Source organism: Syngnathus acus, chromosome 8 (genome assembly GCF_901709675.1).
Source record: "Syngnathus acus chromosome 8, fSynAcu1.2, whole genome shotgun sequence".
NCBI classification, from domain to species: Eukaryota; Metazoa; Chordata; class Actinopteri; order Syngnathiformes; family Syngnathidae; genus Syngnathus; species Syngnathus acus.
Window position 1 is genome coordinate 5,523,955 of NC_051093.1, and position 20,852 is coordinate 5,544,806.

At 44.0% G+C, this 20,852-nt stretch overlaps 1 protein-coding gene across 2 annotated transcripts in view; it reads right to left on the reverse strand.

Moving 5' to 3' along the window:
- The window catches only part of si:ch211-278a6.1 (SRC kinase signaling inhibitor 1), a 48,895-nt gene that overhangs the window by 17,730 nt on the left and 10,313 nt on the right, over positions 1 to 20,852 (reverse strand). For both annotated transcript variants that reach the window (XM_037256681.1, XM_037256682.1), the window contains one exon: positions 553 to 585. In XM_037256681.1, coding sequence (XP_037112576.1) covers positions 553 to 585 — 33 coding nt within the window. The remainder of the gene's footprint in view (positions 1 to 552; positions 586 to 20,852) is intronic.

Here is a 20,852-nt window from a genome sequence, read left to right on the forward strand (position 1 = left end):
GGAGGGCAGTTCCTGGCCCTAGTATTGATTCCAAAGTGCTGGCAAGGCAAGAAAAATGGTGAGCAAAGAGGAAAGGCTTTTGTAATGAATCAAAAGTGAACTTGTTTTGCTGCTTTGTCATCCTAAGCGCCATTAACGATTCTTGGCTTATGAAACAAACATCATATTTCTGCGATCACTGTCCACAACTCACTCCCTGACATACTTTAAACCGGAGGTCCTCAACCTTTATTGAGCCAAGGCACGTATTTTACAAAAGAAAAATCTCACGGCACACCAGCTAACCAAAGTGTCACCAAAACTACGTATTTTCTTTTCAATTTTAGTTTTTGCTATGTCATTTGCGAAATTAGTAACATCGGCTGGCGTAGAAGGATGAGCAAATATTCTTCATTCCAAATAAATATTTATATTCATTTGATGACGACGTCTGGAACAACTTTGAACCACTTAATGGACAGCACAGCTCAAAAACAACAAACAAATGGTAAAAACAACAAACAAATACAAGGAAAGAAAAAAGAGTGATGGAATGTTTGCCGTGTAAGTTACCTTGTTTGGGATAACAGGCCCTGCTGGCATGTGCTGCAAGAGAAACATGCCAAGGGGTTAATTCACGTGTTTGTGCACAAACGTGTGCAAACAAACACAGTGGCAACAGCAAAAAGCACTATTAGAATTAATAGCACTTTTCCAACAATAACAATTAGGACATGCATAAATCATGTATTCACACGCACACACATATAAGAACACAGTTGACGACTATGAGTACATGAAAACACCTAATAGCACATTTAAGTTGTAGTTAACTGATAGCAGGTGGACACACAATCGATACACTGAAGGTTAATTGTCACACAAAAAACAGGTTGGATGAAGTGCATTAAAAAAATGGAGGAATAATTGAGTCTCTTCGGAGCCAAAGCCGCGTGCAGACTGCTAATGCGTGAAGAGCGCAGAATGTTGGTTATTAACCAAATCAAAAGTGACGGTTTCTGGCATGTGCAATATGTGCAACTGCACTGGGCGGGTTTGCTCGAAATTGCGGTGTGATTTATTTCTTCACTTATTTGCGTGAATCTCCTGTTCTTCGGCAGTTGTACCAGGATTTTGCGCCCCCTTGTGGAAAGAGGAAGGCTGCGCAGCAATACAACCTCTAAGTAAAAGCGTAAATCGTACAGCTGAAATGAATCTTGAAATAAAAGCTTTATTTTCCTTCAAGCTTAAAGTTGTTTTGCTATTAATGGTAAGGCTTGGCAATTCGTTCGTTGCATAGCAATCCTGTAATCACATTTACTGTGATTAAAACAAAATGTGATGCTCTCCTCTGGGCAAATCTTGAAATACAAGCGGTGAAGGACTGCAATTGCCCCACTTAGCCAGTCTATTTATCGTGCCCTGGTGTCCATTAGAGATGAAGTGATGATAAATAGAGGTGAAGCGGGCCGGCGGGTTGACAGCGTTAGCATCGAGCAGATATCCACTTTGCACTTCATTAGCTCGTGGCGTGTTGGCTAACAAGTGGCCCAAATCAAGTGTCCCATCACAATGCTCTGCGAAAATGGAACCTTTGTATCACAACTTGAGAAGAAAAAAAATTCTGTATAACAATGCTCGTGCCGGCCTCTCGGTAGACAAGTCCTGAATGCAAGACAATAAGTTTGCCGCACAATTGCGAGACGTCTGACAAAACTTTGCGTAGAGTAGATAGAAGGCAGTGGTCTTTATAAGCTGCGTGGGTTGAGATAGCAAAGAATAGAAAAATGTGAATTCACGCTTCATGCTGGCGTCATTGGCGCCTCAATATATCTTCACATAAGCCTGCAGACAAAGCAAAGCCTGCGAAAAGAACATCGGCTGCAGAACTAAAAGGAGCAAAAAGAGTGGTAGCCTTGGGAATAGAGGAACAGCTAATGGAAACTGACGTAATGCTAACATGCTAACATATAGTGCTGTTAGTACAGTAATCATATCGACAGCAAAATAGCAACATGAGCACAGAAAACAGAACTGTATTCAATTAAAAAAAATCCCGTGTTAAGTACCATGACAAACGCAAACTGCACAACAGCTAACTTGCTAACAGTATGCTTAAAAACACACACTTGAAATCAACCTGAGTACAGAATGCTAACATTTGGTTTGCTAATATGTAGTAAGATAGCAACCTGAGTACAGAAAGCGTTAAGTTACATATGTCATCAAGGATTCTATTATTATGCTATGTGGACATTAGCTCAAATGCTAACACATAGCAAGATGGGTAGTGAAAATTCTGAGGGGATTTTGCTAAAGATTTTAAGTCATTCCTTATCTTAAGTTACTATTTCACAATAGAAAAGCGAAACATTTTCTATTAGAACAATCATACATTATTCACTTAAAAGCTGAAACGGAGTTGTCCTTCTAACGTTATGGCCTGAAAGTGTATCGTGGTTATTCTCAACTTCTGACTTCACCAGTTGGCACTGCCTTCACCGTTGGAGAGACACGCACACAGAATATGATCATGTATGCCGAGCCTCAAAGGTGGGTCATTTCAGTGAACTGAATTTCATCTCGTCAAGAAGACGCAGAAGAAGCGTCTTCTTCTACACCTGCTGGAACTCTCGCGGTTCGACGGCTTTCATCGATTTCATACGTGCTCACTTCAAAGCAGGTCAGAAGGAGTGAAGGCTAGAGAGAGGCGCCCTCGGAATGCTAAGAAGCCTTCTGACTGCACTGCTTCCATTGTAGCGCTCCAGCTATTGACAGCCAGCAATGAGCCAAGCGCTAAGTTAATAAATATATCACAGGTGTAAATTATGCATGTCATTTAACTGTGACGGCGTAACATTTTTATTCTAAATGGAATTTGTTGCATAATGAAACTTCCAAAGTGGCTATATCGGAGAAGTACAGCTTCCGTTACCATGACGACCGATCATTTTTCGAGCAGGTTTTGAAATATAATTGTGATTGTGGAAGAGTACACAATGTTGTGGCCAGAGCGTGCAGAATTCCGTGCTCCAGTGGACCTTAATACTGTATTTAACGTAAAGTAGTATCTTGTCCAACCATGTTTAATCATACTTCTCTAATCCTTCAGTGCGCAGACTGTCACTCGTTGCATTGCGCAGTCATCGAAGCAAAGCGAGGCAAACGCGCCTATACCTTGAATTTTAATTTAGAGGGAGCGCGTCGTAAGCTTCTTGCCAGCTGTGACGGCGCTGAATATTTTAACCAAGAACGGCGAGGGTGAGTCAGCGGAGGCAGGTTAAAGAACGAGTATCGTGAGAAATATAAGGAGCAGTGCAACAATCAGCAATTGGCATTCTGTGCAAATAACTAAGAGGGGATGGAAAGACATGGTGGGAGGAGGATATTGCCTCCTGTCAACGTCGGCCTTTTTAAATGACGGCTTTTCTCCGCTGATATCAAGTTAATCAGTTTGTTCTCTATAAAAATGTTGACTCGAGTGACGGCTTCCATAAACGTTATGTCAACACAAAAAACTCACGGAGGCTTTTAAAAGTATTCTATATTTGTGAAACTGGTGTCCACTCAAAGGGTTTTAAAAAAAAAAAAAAAACAGGGCCATTGCTAGCGGGCAAGCATGTGCACTTAACATTTTCCCTCCATTAGCCGTGAAAGCTTGAAGCGGCGTCGGGAGACGAGCGCTAAAAGCGAAGCGAAGATGGCGGCTGCCCACCCGCAGGAAGCCATCAAGGAGGAGGTCAAGCAGCAATTTTAAAAGCGGAGAGACAACGTGAAGGCTACGGGGCGGCCGAAAAACCTTGATCATTTATTGGCAAAGGAGAGCTTTAATAAGAAGCCTCCTTCCACCCACCAGCTTCTCCACAACCTAACAACACCACGTCTCCCCGGGCAACGCCGGCACCACCAAGCATCTCCTGGAACACCATCAGCTCTGATTCGGTGCGTGTCAACGCTCGACAAAAGCGTCTCGCGGGTTTGGAAAACATGCACAAATGGGCGGCTGTTAATTTATTGATCAACAAGTTTGGAAAGGAGCCAACATTTGTGCTCACGTGGTTAATTGCTCGAGTCTGACGAGGAGTTATGCATCTCGTGGGTCTCGTGTAATAAACAGCAATGTACTTGCGAGCCATTCAGACACATGTTGATACATTCCATTAAGCTAACGGCAACGGCCAGCGAGGAGAAACGGGAGGATATTAAGAAGCAGACTGGATGCATATTCATGAGCTGATTAAGAAGGATGGGATGGCGGGCAGGTAAGGCTACAGATGACGGATCTTCTTACAAGCGTGAACGCAGCGTGATGTCGTGTTCCCGTGAGCCTTTCCTCATATGGAAGTACCGAGAGCCATCAGAGGGCGCGGACCTCCGGCAAGACTGATGATAAATCCTTCTAATGTATGCAAATCTACCAAATGAAACTGTCTTATATATGCAAGGATATTTTGGCGTAACCTGAAATGTATTTGAAACTAAACTTAACATTGAATAAATACCATAATACCACAAAAATAGGCTCAGGGCATTTTCGACGTTCATAAATGGGACTATTTGTATCAGCATGACTCAATTTTGAAAAAAATGAGCCCCTGATGTTAGATTCACGGAATGTAACGGCTCGCCTCTTATCTGGTTTTGGTCATGTGACGTTCGCAATGCGAGCCCGATGCCACTTTGACGTTTTAACTCTCTTAATGCAATATTAATCAGAATACCGTGGCATGTTTACATTCGGAGGGGAACAAAGAAGCTATTACTGCAAAGAAAGACTTGACTTGAAATAACCTACGAGAACAAACACTCATGATGTTCCAGTATAAAAACAGCAGGTGCATGATGAAGATGATGAAAAGCTCGGCGGGAAAATAAAGTGCTACAGCGATTAAATTGAAGGAAACCATTTTGGAGTGAACAGGCAAAGTCATTTGCGTGATGTATTTCATATTGAGACTAAATTTGTAGATTCAGCTTTTTTTTTTTACAATCAAGACGCAATGAAATAAAACATTTAAAAATGTCAAATTAAGCACATAAGACTCCAAGACAATCCCTTTAACAAGATTATAATTACCATGAAGTAATTTCTAAACACAATTGGTTCCACCGCGATGTGAAGCCTCTGTTTTTGTGAACGATCATATAATTCCCACACATAAAATCTCAACGTGGTTATTGATGTTGGCTAATTAGAAGACATTTTATTTAGAAAGAACACATGGCCGCTTCTGACATGCTGCGTATGAGCTCCCTGCAGAGCAGTAGTCAAAACTATTTAATAAATCTCATGCTAGCTAGACGCAGCCAAGATGCTACGCTAACAAGCTACATGTCCTGGGCACATCTGCTGTCAAATGAGTTCCTCTCATAGTTATCAATCAAAGTGGCGGAATTGCTGCGACACGTGGGTAGCATGCCAGGCGCATGCGGGCGACAGCTGGCGCGCGAATGGGGGAAGCGGGTATTACAAGTCGCGCACAAGCATTGGCTGCGCTAATGAAGACTCGGAGGACGTGACCGGAGGAGGGAGGTGGTGTCGACAGTCTCTACATCGTGTTGAAAATGAAAAATTAACCAGTCATAGTTTATTAACAGCTTGTATTTGTTTTCACGGGTGTTAGCGAGCACCCCCGAGGACACTTAGCAGGCTAAACGATGTAACAAATCCAAAAAGGCTTGATAAATGCTGCGGTTGCTTGATATTGGCAGATGTTTTTAACACAGTGATCGCATTTTTCCGATTGTCTTGCGAGAAATTTTTTTTTACATACCAACCACATAAGTTAGCTTAATGCTAACACATAATAGGAAACATCATAGAAGAGCTAATGAAACTAGTACCATTACTGCACTAGTACAAGAAGCAGCATAATTTTCAATTGATTAAAGCATTAAATCATGATTATTACTAGGTCAACTTGGTGGGCTCTGTTTTATTCATAAACAGGTCTTGACTTTGAGCCGCAAACAATAGCTCGTTAATGAGCTTGATGTTTATGAGCAGCAACTACATGGCATTAAAATAGCATCAGTGTGAGAAACTGACTGTGTAAAAACGTAACATCACTTCTTGTTCGTTCATACTTAGGCAGTGTGGTCAATGTATATTTAAAAACTAATGAAGAGAAACGGCAGATGATGACACATTTCCTCAGATAAGTACGTAGAGTGGACGTAAAACAAGCATGTCTCCGAACTTCAGTTTGTAGCGCTTGTATCGTGTTTATGAATCCGTCTTTCACGCTACAAGTTGTTTGGTAATGATTTACGAGGTTTTCTAAGGAAGCATAGCAAGGTGTTTTTCTGCACTGTGCACCACCTATAAAATTGACTGTCTGTGCCCTTTTCTCAGGGTGCCTCTTGGCTACAAAAGGACTGCAGTGAATTACGGCGCATTGTGTAGCGTTAGCAGTGTCGTATTTTCCCCAAAGTGATCACATCTCGCCGCACATAATCATGTCACATGCATCTTTTCTGCATCCTCCCTCGCTACGTTTACAAGTTATATGGGACAAATTATGCGAAATTAACTTTTTAATGTCTCGTATACAAACAGTCGGGTCTCGGGCCGTTGAGTGTGAAATCGAACGAGTAAATCTGTTAGCTGCCTATTTGTGGAAATGTGGCTCATTTGGAATCGTGGCAAATTGCGACGTCACAAAATTGGGCCGAGTTTCACTAGGGTGCCTTGCGTCATCCCGATGCCCTAGCGCCGCCCCTGGTTGTTATGGCAACAAAATGCATCTTCTATACCAGCATTTCAACAAGACTGTTATAAGTAGATATTAACCAAAGAATGTCATATAATGACGTGACATCATCACAGACACCCGGGAAGTGTTTCAAATTGTGAAAATCGCCTTTTTTTGAACTGCTTCAAAGACAAATGCGCCTGTATTGGCTCGCTGACAAACCTTGACCGTTTTACTACAGCTTGTTGAGTTAATAATTAATTGTGGAGATGGTCAAGAGTCTGGCTGTATTTTCAGTGTCCTTGCACCAACACAATGGAGTGGACGGCCGTGGGGCTCACGTCAGACACACTGACGACTCCCACATTGGCGCTGACGCCCAGGGCACCGAGTAACATTCAACACAATAAACGCGGCATTTACCGTGACTCCCTTGGGGCCATCTGATGGAACCACTTCCATCAGATGAGGTGCTGCCAATCAAGAATTGGGCCCATTTCATTTCTGGTTGGATGGCTATATGTTCTCTTTTTTCAGTTCCATCTCTATGATAATATAATTAACATTATGGGAAAAGATGATTTGAAGATTGTGTTTTCGCACGAAACACGTATCTCAAAGCAACACTGTAAGAAGGGAAGACCAGCACCACCTGGTGGAGAACACCAGCACTACATGCAATCAGTGTGCAAAAACGGAAAATGAATGGAATATGGATGTGGAAAAAAATGTCCCGGATGTAGACATGGAGGGCAGGTGAATGATGGGACAGGAAGGAGACGTCTGCAAGTGAGACTCATTAGTGTCTGAAACCGGAGCTTGGGTCTGACGAGACAAGCTCACATCACTCTTGGAAAGAAGATTAAAATAAAATGCATAAGCCTTTTTTTGGAATCGCCCTCCGTCGTTTTCACAAGAACTTGTCATATTAAAACATCGTACTAGCAGCTACATTCAAAAGGAAAAAAAAAAACGTGAAAAGAAAATCCACCTCAGTCACCGAAGCTCCTCAGGCGTGCCAGGACGCTTGTGACATATTTCCACATCTTGCGTTTTAAAAGCTTGACACTCATTCGCCAGGCTTCTTTTGTGCTTCTCGCTCATCTGCATCCATTTCCTTAAAGAACCTGCCACAGCCTTTAATTAGCTTCGAATCACAATAAAATGCCCCCTCCCAATAACACACACACCTACGCACACACACACTCAACAGCTGACTTTTTGTGACCCGCCGCCTCCGGCTCCTCAGAACAGATGCGAACGTTTTTCTCTCCAACTGCAGACGCCACCGCTAGCTTTTATCGCGCCAGTATAACTGCACTGCAACGCACAGAGAGTTGTTCCTAATATTTTAGGAAAGCCACACAAGAAGCTCTCGTTGCCAAAAACAGCCCACTAGATGCTTGTTGATGTTGCCAACGTATGCCCTTGTTTCATTTTCCGCACAAAGACTGTTGTCAAAGCCAAAATACCAGCCAGGAGTGTTAAAAAAAAAAAAAAAAAAGAACATTGTAAAGTTTGTGTGTCCAAAACACCGACACTCAATTTGTGCTCACTTGGTATCTAGTGTAGCCCCGGGCGTGAGCGCTTGAAGCTCTTGATACTTGACTTGGCTAATTAATGCTGCCAAAAGGAAGTAACTACTACTCAGAACCACAACAAGGTCAAGTCGTGAACCTAGTGTCAAATACTGACACACACTCGAGTGCGCACGCATGATCGCACACAGAGAGTAGATCCTAATTGGAGTTTGTTGAAGGGGAAGGCCAAGAAAGCGAGGAGAGGTGTTGGCCTGCATTGACTCAAAGCCCGGCAGGCTAATGAGAGCTCCTGTGCAGAAAACACCCGGCCAGGCCTTGGTGACTGCCAGGTCGCTGTATTTCTTTTCCTCGTTCCAGTGCATAGCAAGGAATAGCTAATGATGAAGGAGGTGGGGGGGGGGGGGGGCAATATCCTTGTCCCACACCAGAGCTGAAGTTGATGCTCACTTTAAATAAATAAATAAAAAAATTCCAGTCAACCAAATCCAACTCTTTCGAACATGAGTCACAGAGGGAGAAGGGCTGCAAGGTGAGTGATGGCTGACGTCGCCATGGAAACAAGCAGTTACAAATGAGCTTCCAATACAGTACACTGGATGGAACCAAGGTATAACCGTACAATTTGTTTTCTTAGCTACAAAGGCCATTGATCAATTGAGAAACAAAAAAAACAATTTAGCTCTTCAAGTACCACCATTATGGCTTGATTATGACAAATGTATTTTCGAATGTTTGCAACATCAGTTGCAATATTGCCAACTCAGCAATATATGTTAAATTAAATTAAAAAATTAAGACAATAACACATTTCCTCATTGACACTTCATTAGGTACATTCGCACACCTCAAATGCACCGTTGCCACCTACTGTTGTGGATGTGCAACTTCACTTTATCCAAACCTTGCTTCATCCCATCTTTTAATTAACAGCTCTCAAAACGGAATCCCATCATCTTTTTAAAGGTGGAATCCTCTTGTATTTTCCGACACGGCTCTAACAAAGTAGTCTCTGTGCACATAAAAAGAAGTCATCACAAACTCTCTCACTTACGCAAGTCTGAATGAGATGGCAGCGGCGGCGGCGGCATAAGATATCAAACAAATCTCAAACTACTCGCTACAAATGACTTAAAAAGTCCCCAGAGGATTCGCTGGGAAAGTTTGCGGAGACGCACGTCAGTGATGAAGCAGCGGCGGCGGCGATCCTGAAGGAGCCTGTTGAGTCCTTTTTTTTTTTAAGCGTTACAGTGAAGCAATACGTGCCTCTCCTGACAACAAACTCAATGTGTCCTCTCTCCTCAAAGGTTCCCTTGGAAGGCAGCGCCTCATTAAAGTTTCAAGAAAAAAAAAAAAAAAAGCAAAGACACCAGCTGACAGGAAGGGATAGTCAAAGGAGTTGAGGGGGAAAAAAAAAAACACATGAGAGGAGAGTCCCACTTCAAGTGCCCACCTGAGGCTTTGCCAGAATCCTCCAGCGGCAATCCTTTCACCCTTTCATCCCGGCGTAACGTCCGACTAATATCTAATTTTCAGCACCTGACTGGGAAGCAAAACGGAGTCAGGACATTTCAAAGTGGGCACACGAGGAGGGACGCAAGGATGAAGAGACCTAGAGGGACTGAGAGAGAGCGCTGCCACTTTTGAACAATGTCACTTTCCTTTCTCGGTCCTCCAGTGTCACTCTCACCCCATTTCACGCATTCTTTCCATCTGAGCGCACGCCACTACGAGCAAACATGGCCGACGAGGCACCTTTTCTTGTCGCCAAAGCACCTCCTGTCTGTCCTCCACTCGTCATTTATTTCACAAAAACAAAAAAAAAAGTCATATTAAAAAAAAAACACCGGCTGAGTTATTAGTCACATGAATCCAAGCTGGCAAAAAATATCATTAAAAGTTTGAGCTTCAAACCTTGCCCATCTTCCAAACGCCTGCTCCCCTCCATCCCACGCTCTCTCTCTCGCTGTAACCCGAGAGGAGAGTCTTTAATTTGAATTTTATCCATCTATGAACTCTCCCGCCGCTCTGCAAGTGTAACCGGAGCCTACAGGGATAGTTACTATCTCGCTAGCCGTAGCTAATAAAAAGCGCCCATCAAAGCGGTGAAGATACACGTGGAGGACCGCTGGGGAGGGGGAAAGATGAGCTTCCTGCAGCTTCCAGATGAAGATAAAACTTTCATGGAGGGAAGAAAAAAAAAAATCACTATTAATAGAATTAATAACAAACTGTAATGTATAAAATCAACATTATTAGAATGCTGCATCATTTTCTAAAGTCAATTGATGATGATTTTAGAATACTTGCGATTCATTATGCCAGTGTCTTGATGACTTTTAATTTCATTAACTAGCTGCAGCAGTGGCCTCTAGTGGCCAAAGTGCTCATCACAGGACACTGGGGTATCTCATCCTGTTGTTAAGATTTGGCAATTACCATTCGTCATTATAAATTAATGTGTGTGTATGTGTGTGTTCGGAGGGGCGCAGAGAGGGGATGACAGCCCCCCCGCGGACATTTCACCTGATGCACGCTGAGTGACACAAGGTTAACAATGGCCGCTTAGGGTTTGACAGCTGCGCCACACGCGGATTTAGTCGCCGCATGCAAACACACACACACACACACACACACACACACACATGCATTGTCTATGCAGTGTGTTTGTGTGTGTCACTATGCTAACACAGGGAGTCAGTGGCTCATAAGGACGAATAAACAGCGAGTCCACTAAATTTTGCATCAGAGAGAAGCAACACAGGACCCGCCGGGCAATTTGCCTCCAACAAATAAATACAAACGGGATATGAATGACTCAGGGCGTCCTCTTTCACCTTTTAATTATTCAGATTTGTGTACAAAGCAAGTGTGTCTTAATTGCATTAGCATCTCTGCGGCTTTGCTTGGTGTTCCAGGAGAGGGAGAAAAGTGTGATTGTTTTTGTTTCCACTTCCGACGTATGCGCTTCCGGTAGCCGACTTGCTCGTCGAGCTATCTAATGTGCCTTTATGCAACATCAGCAAAAAATAAAAAATGATGGTGCCATCAGAGGCCATGATTGCTTATGGAACACAAACGGTAAAATATCGCCTATGGGTTTGCTGTTCATGCTGCGTTATGGGACTTCTGTACTTGCCCGCCGTTTCACCTTTTTCCCGCCATTACTTTCTGTCCTCCTTGCTCAGAGCATTTTCCTAGAGAGAGACTCCCCCCCCCCATCTTTTCATTTGTCTAATCTTTCGTTCCCAAGAATTCAGCCATCACTTTTCTAACGTAGGTTGTCATTCTATGACATAGCAGTGAGCGTAATGGTCGAGATGCGCTCTTGCAGCGGTCTTGGGGGGGCTAGGAAACGAGCAGGACGCGGCCAATGATGCAAGCCGTCCTTGGAGGTCGGCCGTGACCTTTCCCTTTGGTGAGCAATCGCTACTGATGTCAAGCTACGGGGCAGGGAAAAGCCAGCTGGGTGCCTACGATTGCTCCCGCATTGCCGCTAATTTATGCTGCCTCCATTCGTTCTGCGCCACAGTCTTCAGCTGGGTGATCCCCAAAAGCGGGTGAGGGAGGTTTTTGTGACAGCGCAGCAAAAACAAGCCTGACCTTTTGGACTACTACTTCTTATTCTGATGCCTTGGAGAACCAGTCAGGGGATGCTAGTACCACCTTGAGGTTGGGGAATAGCTAGCCGTACAGCTAGCGTAGCCACCGCAGAAAGACGCCCTGTTGTCAGGTTCAAAACGAAACATCCGAGTGAACTGGTAGCAACCCGCAAAATCAAAAGAGGAGATCAAAATGTTTGTCTTCATTCCTCCCTTGCGTTGTTCTCACCCCACGACGGGACGTTGTAGCCCACAGCACAATAATCTAAGGTTATGGGGTTGCTATAACTCAACTTGATGTGATCAGGACCCCCAGTCTGCCGCACGGGGTGACAAATGACCCAAAATCTGACGAGCCATCATTCGCCGCCGAGGGGCCCTGATGAGAGCCACTATTTAAACTATTTGCTGTGATTTTTCTTCCACTATGACAGCCGGCGTTGCTTCGACCATCCCTATTGCCTTTCAACAGCTAAACGAACAGTCTGGAATCACTTGATTGATCCGAAAGGATATTCTTGAATGGTGATTCCTTTGAACCGCTCTGTAAAATCCACTATCGGGCTTCCCAACTGACACTAGCGATTTACATTCATCAGCAATTCAATGAAGCTGTCCGGACAGCAATCCTGTGTCCTTGACAATGACCCTGGACAATGACAGTCCTCAACACTAACGAACTGGAATAAGGGAAATGTTGCCTAAATTAAAATATCACGATATCTTCTAAAGATATTTAAGCTTTGATGGCTCCTTTCGCTCACTCAGTTACCAATTCACAAGACATTTGTCTGTAATCCGTCGCAAAATCCCTGCGACGCATTGGAATTCATCAATTATGTAGATCTTGCCACACAAAGGTGAGAAACACATCCAAATGAGTGTCAATGATTTTCATGGAGGAGAGGAATAAAAGAGAGCAGCAGCCTTTTAATGACTGCTGCTGGAGAGCCGCTGGCCCTGTCGCATAAATCGGCATTCAGCTCTGAAGGACGCAACACTCGTTCAGGTTTGAAGGATAGCAATGCAACGGTCCGACAGGTCTCAAGAAAGAGAGTATTTGATCCACAATCGGTTCTGGAGAATCGCCTTGTGGCCTCAACAATCAATCCGGTGTCCCTCTGCACGATGAAGGCCATTACTTTGACGACATTATTGTTCCTTCGTTATAATACCCAAAATAGTCATTCTTCAGCTCCCTGAAATGTTTATTTTATTTTGTAGTATTTTATTTATTTTTCATTATTTTATTTTATTATTTTTATTTTATTGTATTTATTTCAAACCGTTTTACTCAAACCTTATCAGTAAAAATCCAAATGTCCTTGAAAGGAAAATTACAAATAGGTTTCTGCTGACAGGGATGAAACTGGTGGCGAGTTAAACGCACGCTTCTGTTCTTTCTTTGTCCCCACGCAGCGGCTGACACGGGTAATTCCTAATACGTAGGCAACGAAACAACAAATCAGCCATTTAATTGCCTCTAGTTTGAGACTTATTTATCAAACGGTGAGTTAAAATAGCAGCAGTAATGAGATGGAGAGAGTGAGCGGTAGTTTGTGTTTAATAGAGGGTTTAATAACATCCAATCGGGGGCGGGCATAAGGCAAGACAAAACTGATTTATCCGTCGCAAAATCACATTTAAGTTCAAACTGGTTGACAGGTGGAAACAAAAATGAAACTGTCGACGAGCATCGCAATCTGTTGTGATGTTGATCTTGATTCTCGTGGCATGTTAGTTTTAGAATCACACAACATGCTCGTCAGCGGAGAAAAGGAACTCCTCCTGTTCGGAGCAGGTAATCCCGGCTCGTGTCAGGGGAGAAGGTGTGGATTTATAAGTGTAAGCCTGGCAGTTACAAGAGGAACTCGTTGCCTTTCACGTTAAACCCTCGGTCTAAAGCTGGAATCAAGGTAATCAGCCTCACTCTTGGGGACGAATCACCCTATAGTGTGTCAATCACAAAAAGCATGGCGGCTTGGTCTTTGTCATGTTTGACCTCCAAATTCAGCTGTCTACAAGGTTCCTCTATGACACTGGCTGAATCCTGATCAGCTGAGATGTTCACGGGAGAGAAACGGTTCCTGAAGAACCCGTGACATTTCCTTTACTTATCTCTTCGATGTGATCGCAGAAGAAAGTGAGAGGAATTCTAATGACTTCAAAAGTGAAGGAACTCAAGGACGGGGAGAGAGAACTCCCATAAAAAGGGAAGATTGGTAAGAAGCAAGACTTACCCGTGTCGTAAGTTGACAATCTGGAAATAGAGTTGAGCGCGTGGCCTTGTCAACCCGACATCGTGTTAAGAAGAACCCGAGTGGCGAATCAGACACGCGTCGTGTTGAAGCTGATAGCGGAAGATTTCAGACGAACGGGGAGCCTGCACTTAGTGGGCCCGAAGGCGACCTTGATCCGTCTGTCTGAGAAAAACTCAAGATCTTAGCACACCTACGCTCGGTGTCTCGAGGATTACGGGCGAGGAGAGACGTGTCAAAAGGAGTGAGAGCCTCACGAGAGGAGAGTCCCGGTCCATCACGAAACGGTCCCTACCCTCTGAGGACATTACAGCTCGACCTTTTTAGGTGTCTGAGTGGTGACAATGGCTGGCTGTCCGTCATGTAAGGTTTGACCCAGATTCACCAAGTGCTCAGCCATTCACCCGTGAGACAGATCCTCACTCATCAGAGGCACTTAGGTCCCGGACGAGTCGGACCATGTAGGAGCGATGTCAAGGGCACGGCATTGGCAGCGACTTTAAGGCGGTCGTCGCCTCGGGGGGGGGAGAAAAAGGGCTGACGGTGGTGCGATGCAAAGCAGCTCATTAGGCCAAGGCACCATTGGGTGCTGACTTATTCATGGCCAGCGCCGCAGAACAGAAGCCTTGGGAGGAGACAAAGTTAATTTGCTTACTGCCATGTGTGCCAGATGAAAACCGGTCTTGTGCCAAATTCTAAATTCTGATTAAAAATCAGCGAGAAGCCCCGGGAAGCCATGTCCACATCTAGTAGTTCCCAGGGAAAGTTTTAGGAAAGTAGTTTGATTAAAAAAGTGGGATAGTTTCTTCTCTGTTCAGGGTATTGCAATTCAGCCAGTTTGCTGAACATTGATCACACTTTTGGAGTTATGCAAATGAAGACTTTGGCTGGATTTAGACCACATGGTCAAAGTAGCGTATTGCTCAAAAGCACCAAAAAATTAGACCACTAAAAAAAAAAACATCTGTGACCTCCATTGTCCACCTTCAAAACCTTCCCCGGTGGCGCACACAGCATCGCAATATATCAAAACCAGATATGATTATGTACATACGGGATCAAGTTATACATCAAGTAAAGTGCGGGCTATTAAGGATGGAGGACACAAGCTAAAATATCATCCCAAGCAGGGAAAGTTAGCCAATTTTATGCTCAGCTTGAACGCTCGGCAAGGTAGCGCTCTTCCTGTGACCTTCACGAGTCCTTGCCTGACAGCGCAAGCGTAGCGTGGTGTCGCCGTTTTGGCGGCAGCTAGCGTGCGGCGGAGGACGGGTGCCCGGCTGGCTGTCTATCTGTCGCTTATCTCCATCATGCATACGCTCCTTAAATCCTTCCATTGCTATCCCTTCTGCAGCCAAACAGCACATTTCATTTCCCTGAACAAAGTGATGTCATCCTGTCTGTCAGGCGAGGAATGATTGGCAATGAGCGGAAATCTTTGTTGACTTAACTCGTCAGTGATTATTCGAAAATGAATCCTGGCTCGGGTAATGTCTGACAATGCTTTTTGTTACTTCAAGGTTGGTCTTTTTTTTTTTCTTCTCACATAAAAGTCCTCAAAGTCATTGAAATGCGGTAGTGAAAGTGAGAAAAGCACTCTTGGGGGAATCCTTGCTGAAACCAATAGTTCCTGAAATATCTCAAACGCAAAGGTGGCAAATTGACTCACATTTTGGATGTATGGAGACAACCTTGGCCTTAAGACAGAGTCAACTCCTTTCAGATCGTTGCAGAGGATAAAGAAGATATGACGGTGAGTACTGTTGTATTGCGTTGCTGCACCTTTTGTGTTCAAAGAATACCAAATCACCAAAACTAATTAAACGTGTTGGATTGTACCACCGCCGAGATGCCAGTCATAACTATCCGTAATTCTAAAGGATTAAAGACCGATCAGAGATTGAAAGACGGGAGAAGATGGCGGAGTCAATGTCAATTTTGCTGTTCCCCTTCCATCAGAGAGTTATTATTGATATGGTGGGTGAGTGATACGAATGTTCACTCCACAATCAATGCTCATTTTTCTTGCACATTGGCAGTATGGATGTCCGTGCACTTCAAAGAGAGAGCGTGTTCACTTCAGTGGAGCCGGCTAATTGGCCACACTGTCTGCCCCCGTCCTCTCGGAAGCGACTTTAAAAAGGCGGAGGGAGCAAACGCGTCGATGCCTTGCCCGCTTCCCTTTTTGCCAATAAGCACTCTGTTTTTTTTTTTTGCAGTTTCTTGTCATTACTCAAGCCTCAAATTAACCTTGGAATGCATCAAATGGGCTCGACAGCACGGAGGGACTGAGAGGCCTCTACTCGAGTCGATGATTTGAACGGAAAATCATTTGTTGACATGGCAATGGCAATACTGTAAATGACCACAATGTAGTTCTAGATAGCGTCAGGATGAAAACGCCACTAGTTTGACACGTCACACAGAAAATCATCCATTATCGTTAAAATCGGCAGGTTTGACAAGCTTTTCACATTTTTTTTTCCAGATTTTATTTTTAGGTCATTATTATAGACCCTAAAAAGAATTTTCAGACATACTCCGATAATGACTCAGACATAAAATTCAGCCGCATGAGCATTCAATGATTTCCGACAACAAAACTCACCGCTTATTTATTTGATCTCGATTTTGCAAAAAAAAAATCAAAAACCCTATAATAGCAACACACACAAAAACAAGCATTTTTTTGGAAGCGGCTCAAAATTGCTATCCTGCAGGCTAGACTGGGCCAGATGGCCGTTTGCAAAATGTAACTGGACACTGCTTACCTCCGTCGGCAGCATCCTTGCATCCCAACATCAACACCTGACCAACATCAGGCAGGAACACCTGGTAGTCCTCCCCAAACATCCCCTCCTCAAAAAAAAAAATCAATCTCCTATATCCGTACTGTTCACTGTTACTACCCGCCTGCAGAATGCCAGGACGGTTCTGCCGAGATGGGAAAGTAGCCTACATAGAACATTGAGCATATACAAAAGCGGGCCTCCTTTAATGGCATCGCTTGCTCTTTACTTGCATTCAACCTCTGGACGCAAGAGCTCCAGGCGGCAGATGCACTTCCACTTTCCGACATGTCGCTGTGTGAAAAGGTGCCAGTGATGAAAGGACTGGCCGAGCGTCATAGTCTACAACGACGCTGTCCGCTATTTGTGAGAACAACACTGCACCTGATCACGCGTCCTTCATTCCAGCAAACAAGCGTTTTTCATGACATCAAGCTACTTCTCTAATCTGTTCATCTAATAGCAAAGGGCCTGGGGATTGTGTACGCACAGGCAGCAAGCACACAAGTGTTTGATTATGCTAAGTCGAGCCCTCGGATGAAGAGAGAAAGAGAGAGCGAGAGAAGCACGGCAGGCTGGAAAGAGGAGTGCTGAGACTAATTGACTGAAAATGTCCAAAGAAACACAGAGACACAAAAACTATAGTGGCCTATTTGAGTTTGGAGTGGAGGAATAATGATGGCAAAAGTCACCAGAGGAGGAGGAGGGTGCTGCTGCCTGATTGGTTAGCTGACAGCGCTAAAACACTCAACGCGCAGCAACTTAGAAAAAAGATTGAGATGAAATACGAAGATTTTTAATCCAAAACATTTTTTATGATTATATTGATGCTATTATTTTTAAATAATTAAAAACATTAAAAATGTCAGACACATTTATATAATTTTGTATAATATATTTCAATATTGTGATTCATTTATGTTTTAAAAATATACTGTACATTTTTAATTTGGCTATATTATTAAATACGATGGATTGGGTTATAAATTAACTTGTTGAACAAAAATAAATACAATTTATTAATTAAAATGTACATGAGATTATTATTTATAATTTACCATTATTATTATTATTATTATCAAATGAATAACCAAAAACTATGAATCAACAAAATGGAGGGTAACACAAAGTGAACTTGCAAAGAAATTCCATTTCTTCCACACCCCGAAAAAATGTTACAGTGACGGTAAGTGAAAAACATCAAACATGACAGAAAATGCAGGCCTCGTGATGTTGCCTCACCGCCCGGCTGTCACAAGACATAAAGAATTTGATCGCCGATCGCCGCAGACGGCGATAACCACCGCGCTCGGCTCAAGACGGCTAAAATACGAGGCGGCGACTGTCAAATCTTCAACCAGATTACGCCTCCGCATCGCTAAGATAACATGCGGGCACACGCTTCCGAAGCTCGAGAGCATATGGAGGAGTTTCGTGCCGACTAAAGCCACACAAGCGGGTTGCGTCATTTGAGGATGGCGCCTGAATGATGCAGGTGCAAAGACACAAAGAAGCGGGAACATGTCAATCACGCTAAACACTAGCCTGGATGCTCTCCATCCATCAATCCATCGCTTTTCCTAACCTGTACATTTATATTAACCCCACACAGGTGGATTTGATTACATGCGTCGACTCCAGTCGATCACATTTATCAAAAACCGGCCTTCATGAACTTCAGTCAGTTATATTTGATTAAACGTTGTCCTGGATGAATTCCGGTCAGTCACATTGACTTGCGGAAAGGAGCAAATGAGATTGGAGTGTCATGGCCTAAGGTATCAGCATTCATTTACAACAGAGTCAGCAGGTAGTGACCCCCGGACACCCGAGTGGTCCGCGGGGCGAGCTGGGCCGCGATGATATTAATTCAAGTTCAGGAGGTTAATTATGACTTTAATGCCGAGTCAGTCTGTGCTGTCACGGCAGAAATGATCCGTAATGTGATGCTCACCGGAAGCCAGACAACGCTGGAAGGATGTTCAGCAGGAGCACTTTGAAAAGGCAGAAAGTTAAAAAGAAAAGAATGATGTTCCCTTTGTTTAACGCGCCACGCCAAACAATTACATGTGATTAATCTGCACACTCGATCGCCTTCAGTGGTGCAAATGTCACCCGGCGACACGGATCGATAGGAGAAGGGGAGAGGAATCGCAAAGCCGAAGAGTTGGGCACATCAGTTCTCCAGGCGCTCACTCTGGCGGGCATCTCATTTGCATGCAACAACAAATCTTTTTTTTTTTTTTTAAAGGTAGCAGCTGTCATTGCCACACAAAAACAGTGCGTAAACACCAACAACACACAAAAACACATAATGCAGTTTAGAAGCAGACTCAAATTGAACTCACATTTGTATGCTGTGCACATAAGAGCCCAGGGTGTAAACAAGCAACTACAAATGAATCGACAACTCTCGCTACCTTTCTTACTTTTATAACCTTGGCTCATGTTCCGTGGAGATGCCAGAGCACTGAATCTGAAAGGTATTGCAGCAAAAATCAATGTTTGAATTTTTTTTGTCTCCACAGTACAGTGTTTTATGATGAACACAAAGGCCCGCTATGCTACTGTATTTTCATCATAGTTATGATTATTTAATCATTTTCGAGTCAATACTTGATGTAAAAAGTTTTTAAAATCCCGACGCACGAGAGTAACGAGGGCGTGTTGACTTTTGTGTCCCCCATCGATTGTGCGACATCATAGAACGCGGCGAGCTGTGACACAGATCAGGACAGTCGATGGCGACTCGGCGAGCTGCGGCGCTCGTGTCAATTTGTGTTAGACTCGCCCGGGCCGGCAGCCACTTACATTTATTAGACGCTAAATAGTGATTATGCGACGATGAGCGTCTAAGTGGTGGAGCGTAACGATTCATTGGGGATTTGCCAGCGTGAACTTGGTTGTGTCCCTAACTAAAAACAAATGGCTGGATGAGCCAAAGCAACAATGTTCAAAATATTTCATAACTGAACATCAAACACGAGGAAGCAAACAACAGTCGAGTCATTCGTTACGCGTCGAAAACTAAACTAGTACGCCACTAAAAACACAAAAGGGAATGCAAAATGCTGTGAGTATTTGAAGTTGAGATTCAGGGTGGCAAGAAATAAAAATGAGCCACCGAGAGAAGCGACAGGAGTCAAAAAGCCACCGACGACTCGAAAATGTATTCGGTGTCAAACGTTTATTTGAGATTTGAACCCCCAGAGGGCGGCTGGGCGTAATCGTGTTACACCTCTCCACCGGTCCGCTTACTCTCCCGTATTTCCACACGACTCCTGTTTCCTAGTAACGGCAGAAGGGGAGCTAGCGCCTTAGCATGTGACACGTGTGTGACAAAGTTTAGTCAATCAAACAGCGCGTCCATCCTGATATTGCGTCAAGGAAAGCAAAACATCCAAACATGCGCTGATTGTAGCCTGCAACCAAATCACCATCTTCGGGCGGCAGATTATTTTTCTCTCCGATGTGTCAGGCCTCTCTCCCGTTCCTGACAGACTTGCACCCCGCCCCCTCTTCCCCCGTCAGACCCATCGCGGCCGTTTATCTCAGGCGGGCTACATGCAATGAGTGTTTGCAACGCCGTGAGGCAATTCCATAAACAAGCGCTGCCGCTAATGCAGCGATCCACTTGTCAGGGAGCATTAAACACACTGGATGCTATATTTCCATCTTCCATCCCGCCCGAGATATTATACGTCATTATCGGTACCAAGAAGAAGCTCAAAGAATTCTTTGGCTTTCGCCGGACGGTCGTTCCATTCTTTGTTCTAGCGAAAACATATCTCATGGAAGTCTCCTCGACCTCAGTACAGCCAAGCTTTTGTGCCATTATGTTCTCTCCAAATGAACACGTCAGATATTGAGGAGGAGACAGATGGCGAATACAGACGCGGCAACAACGGACGGAATAACAAACACGATGTTCCGCTATTGTCGTAGACACCCACTGGTTCGTCCGCGGGATCATGGCGGCCGCCCTCCTTTC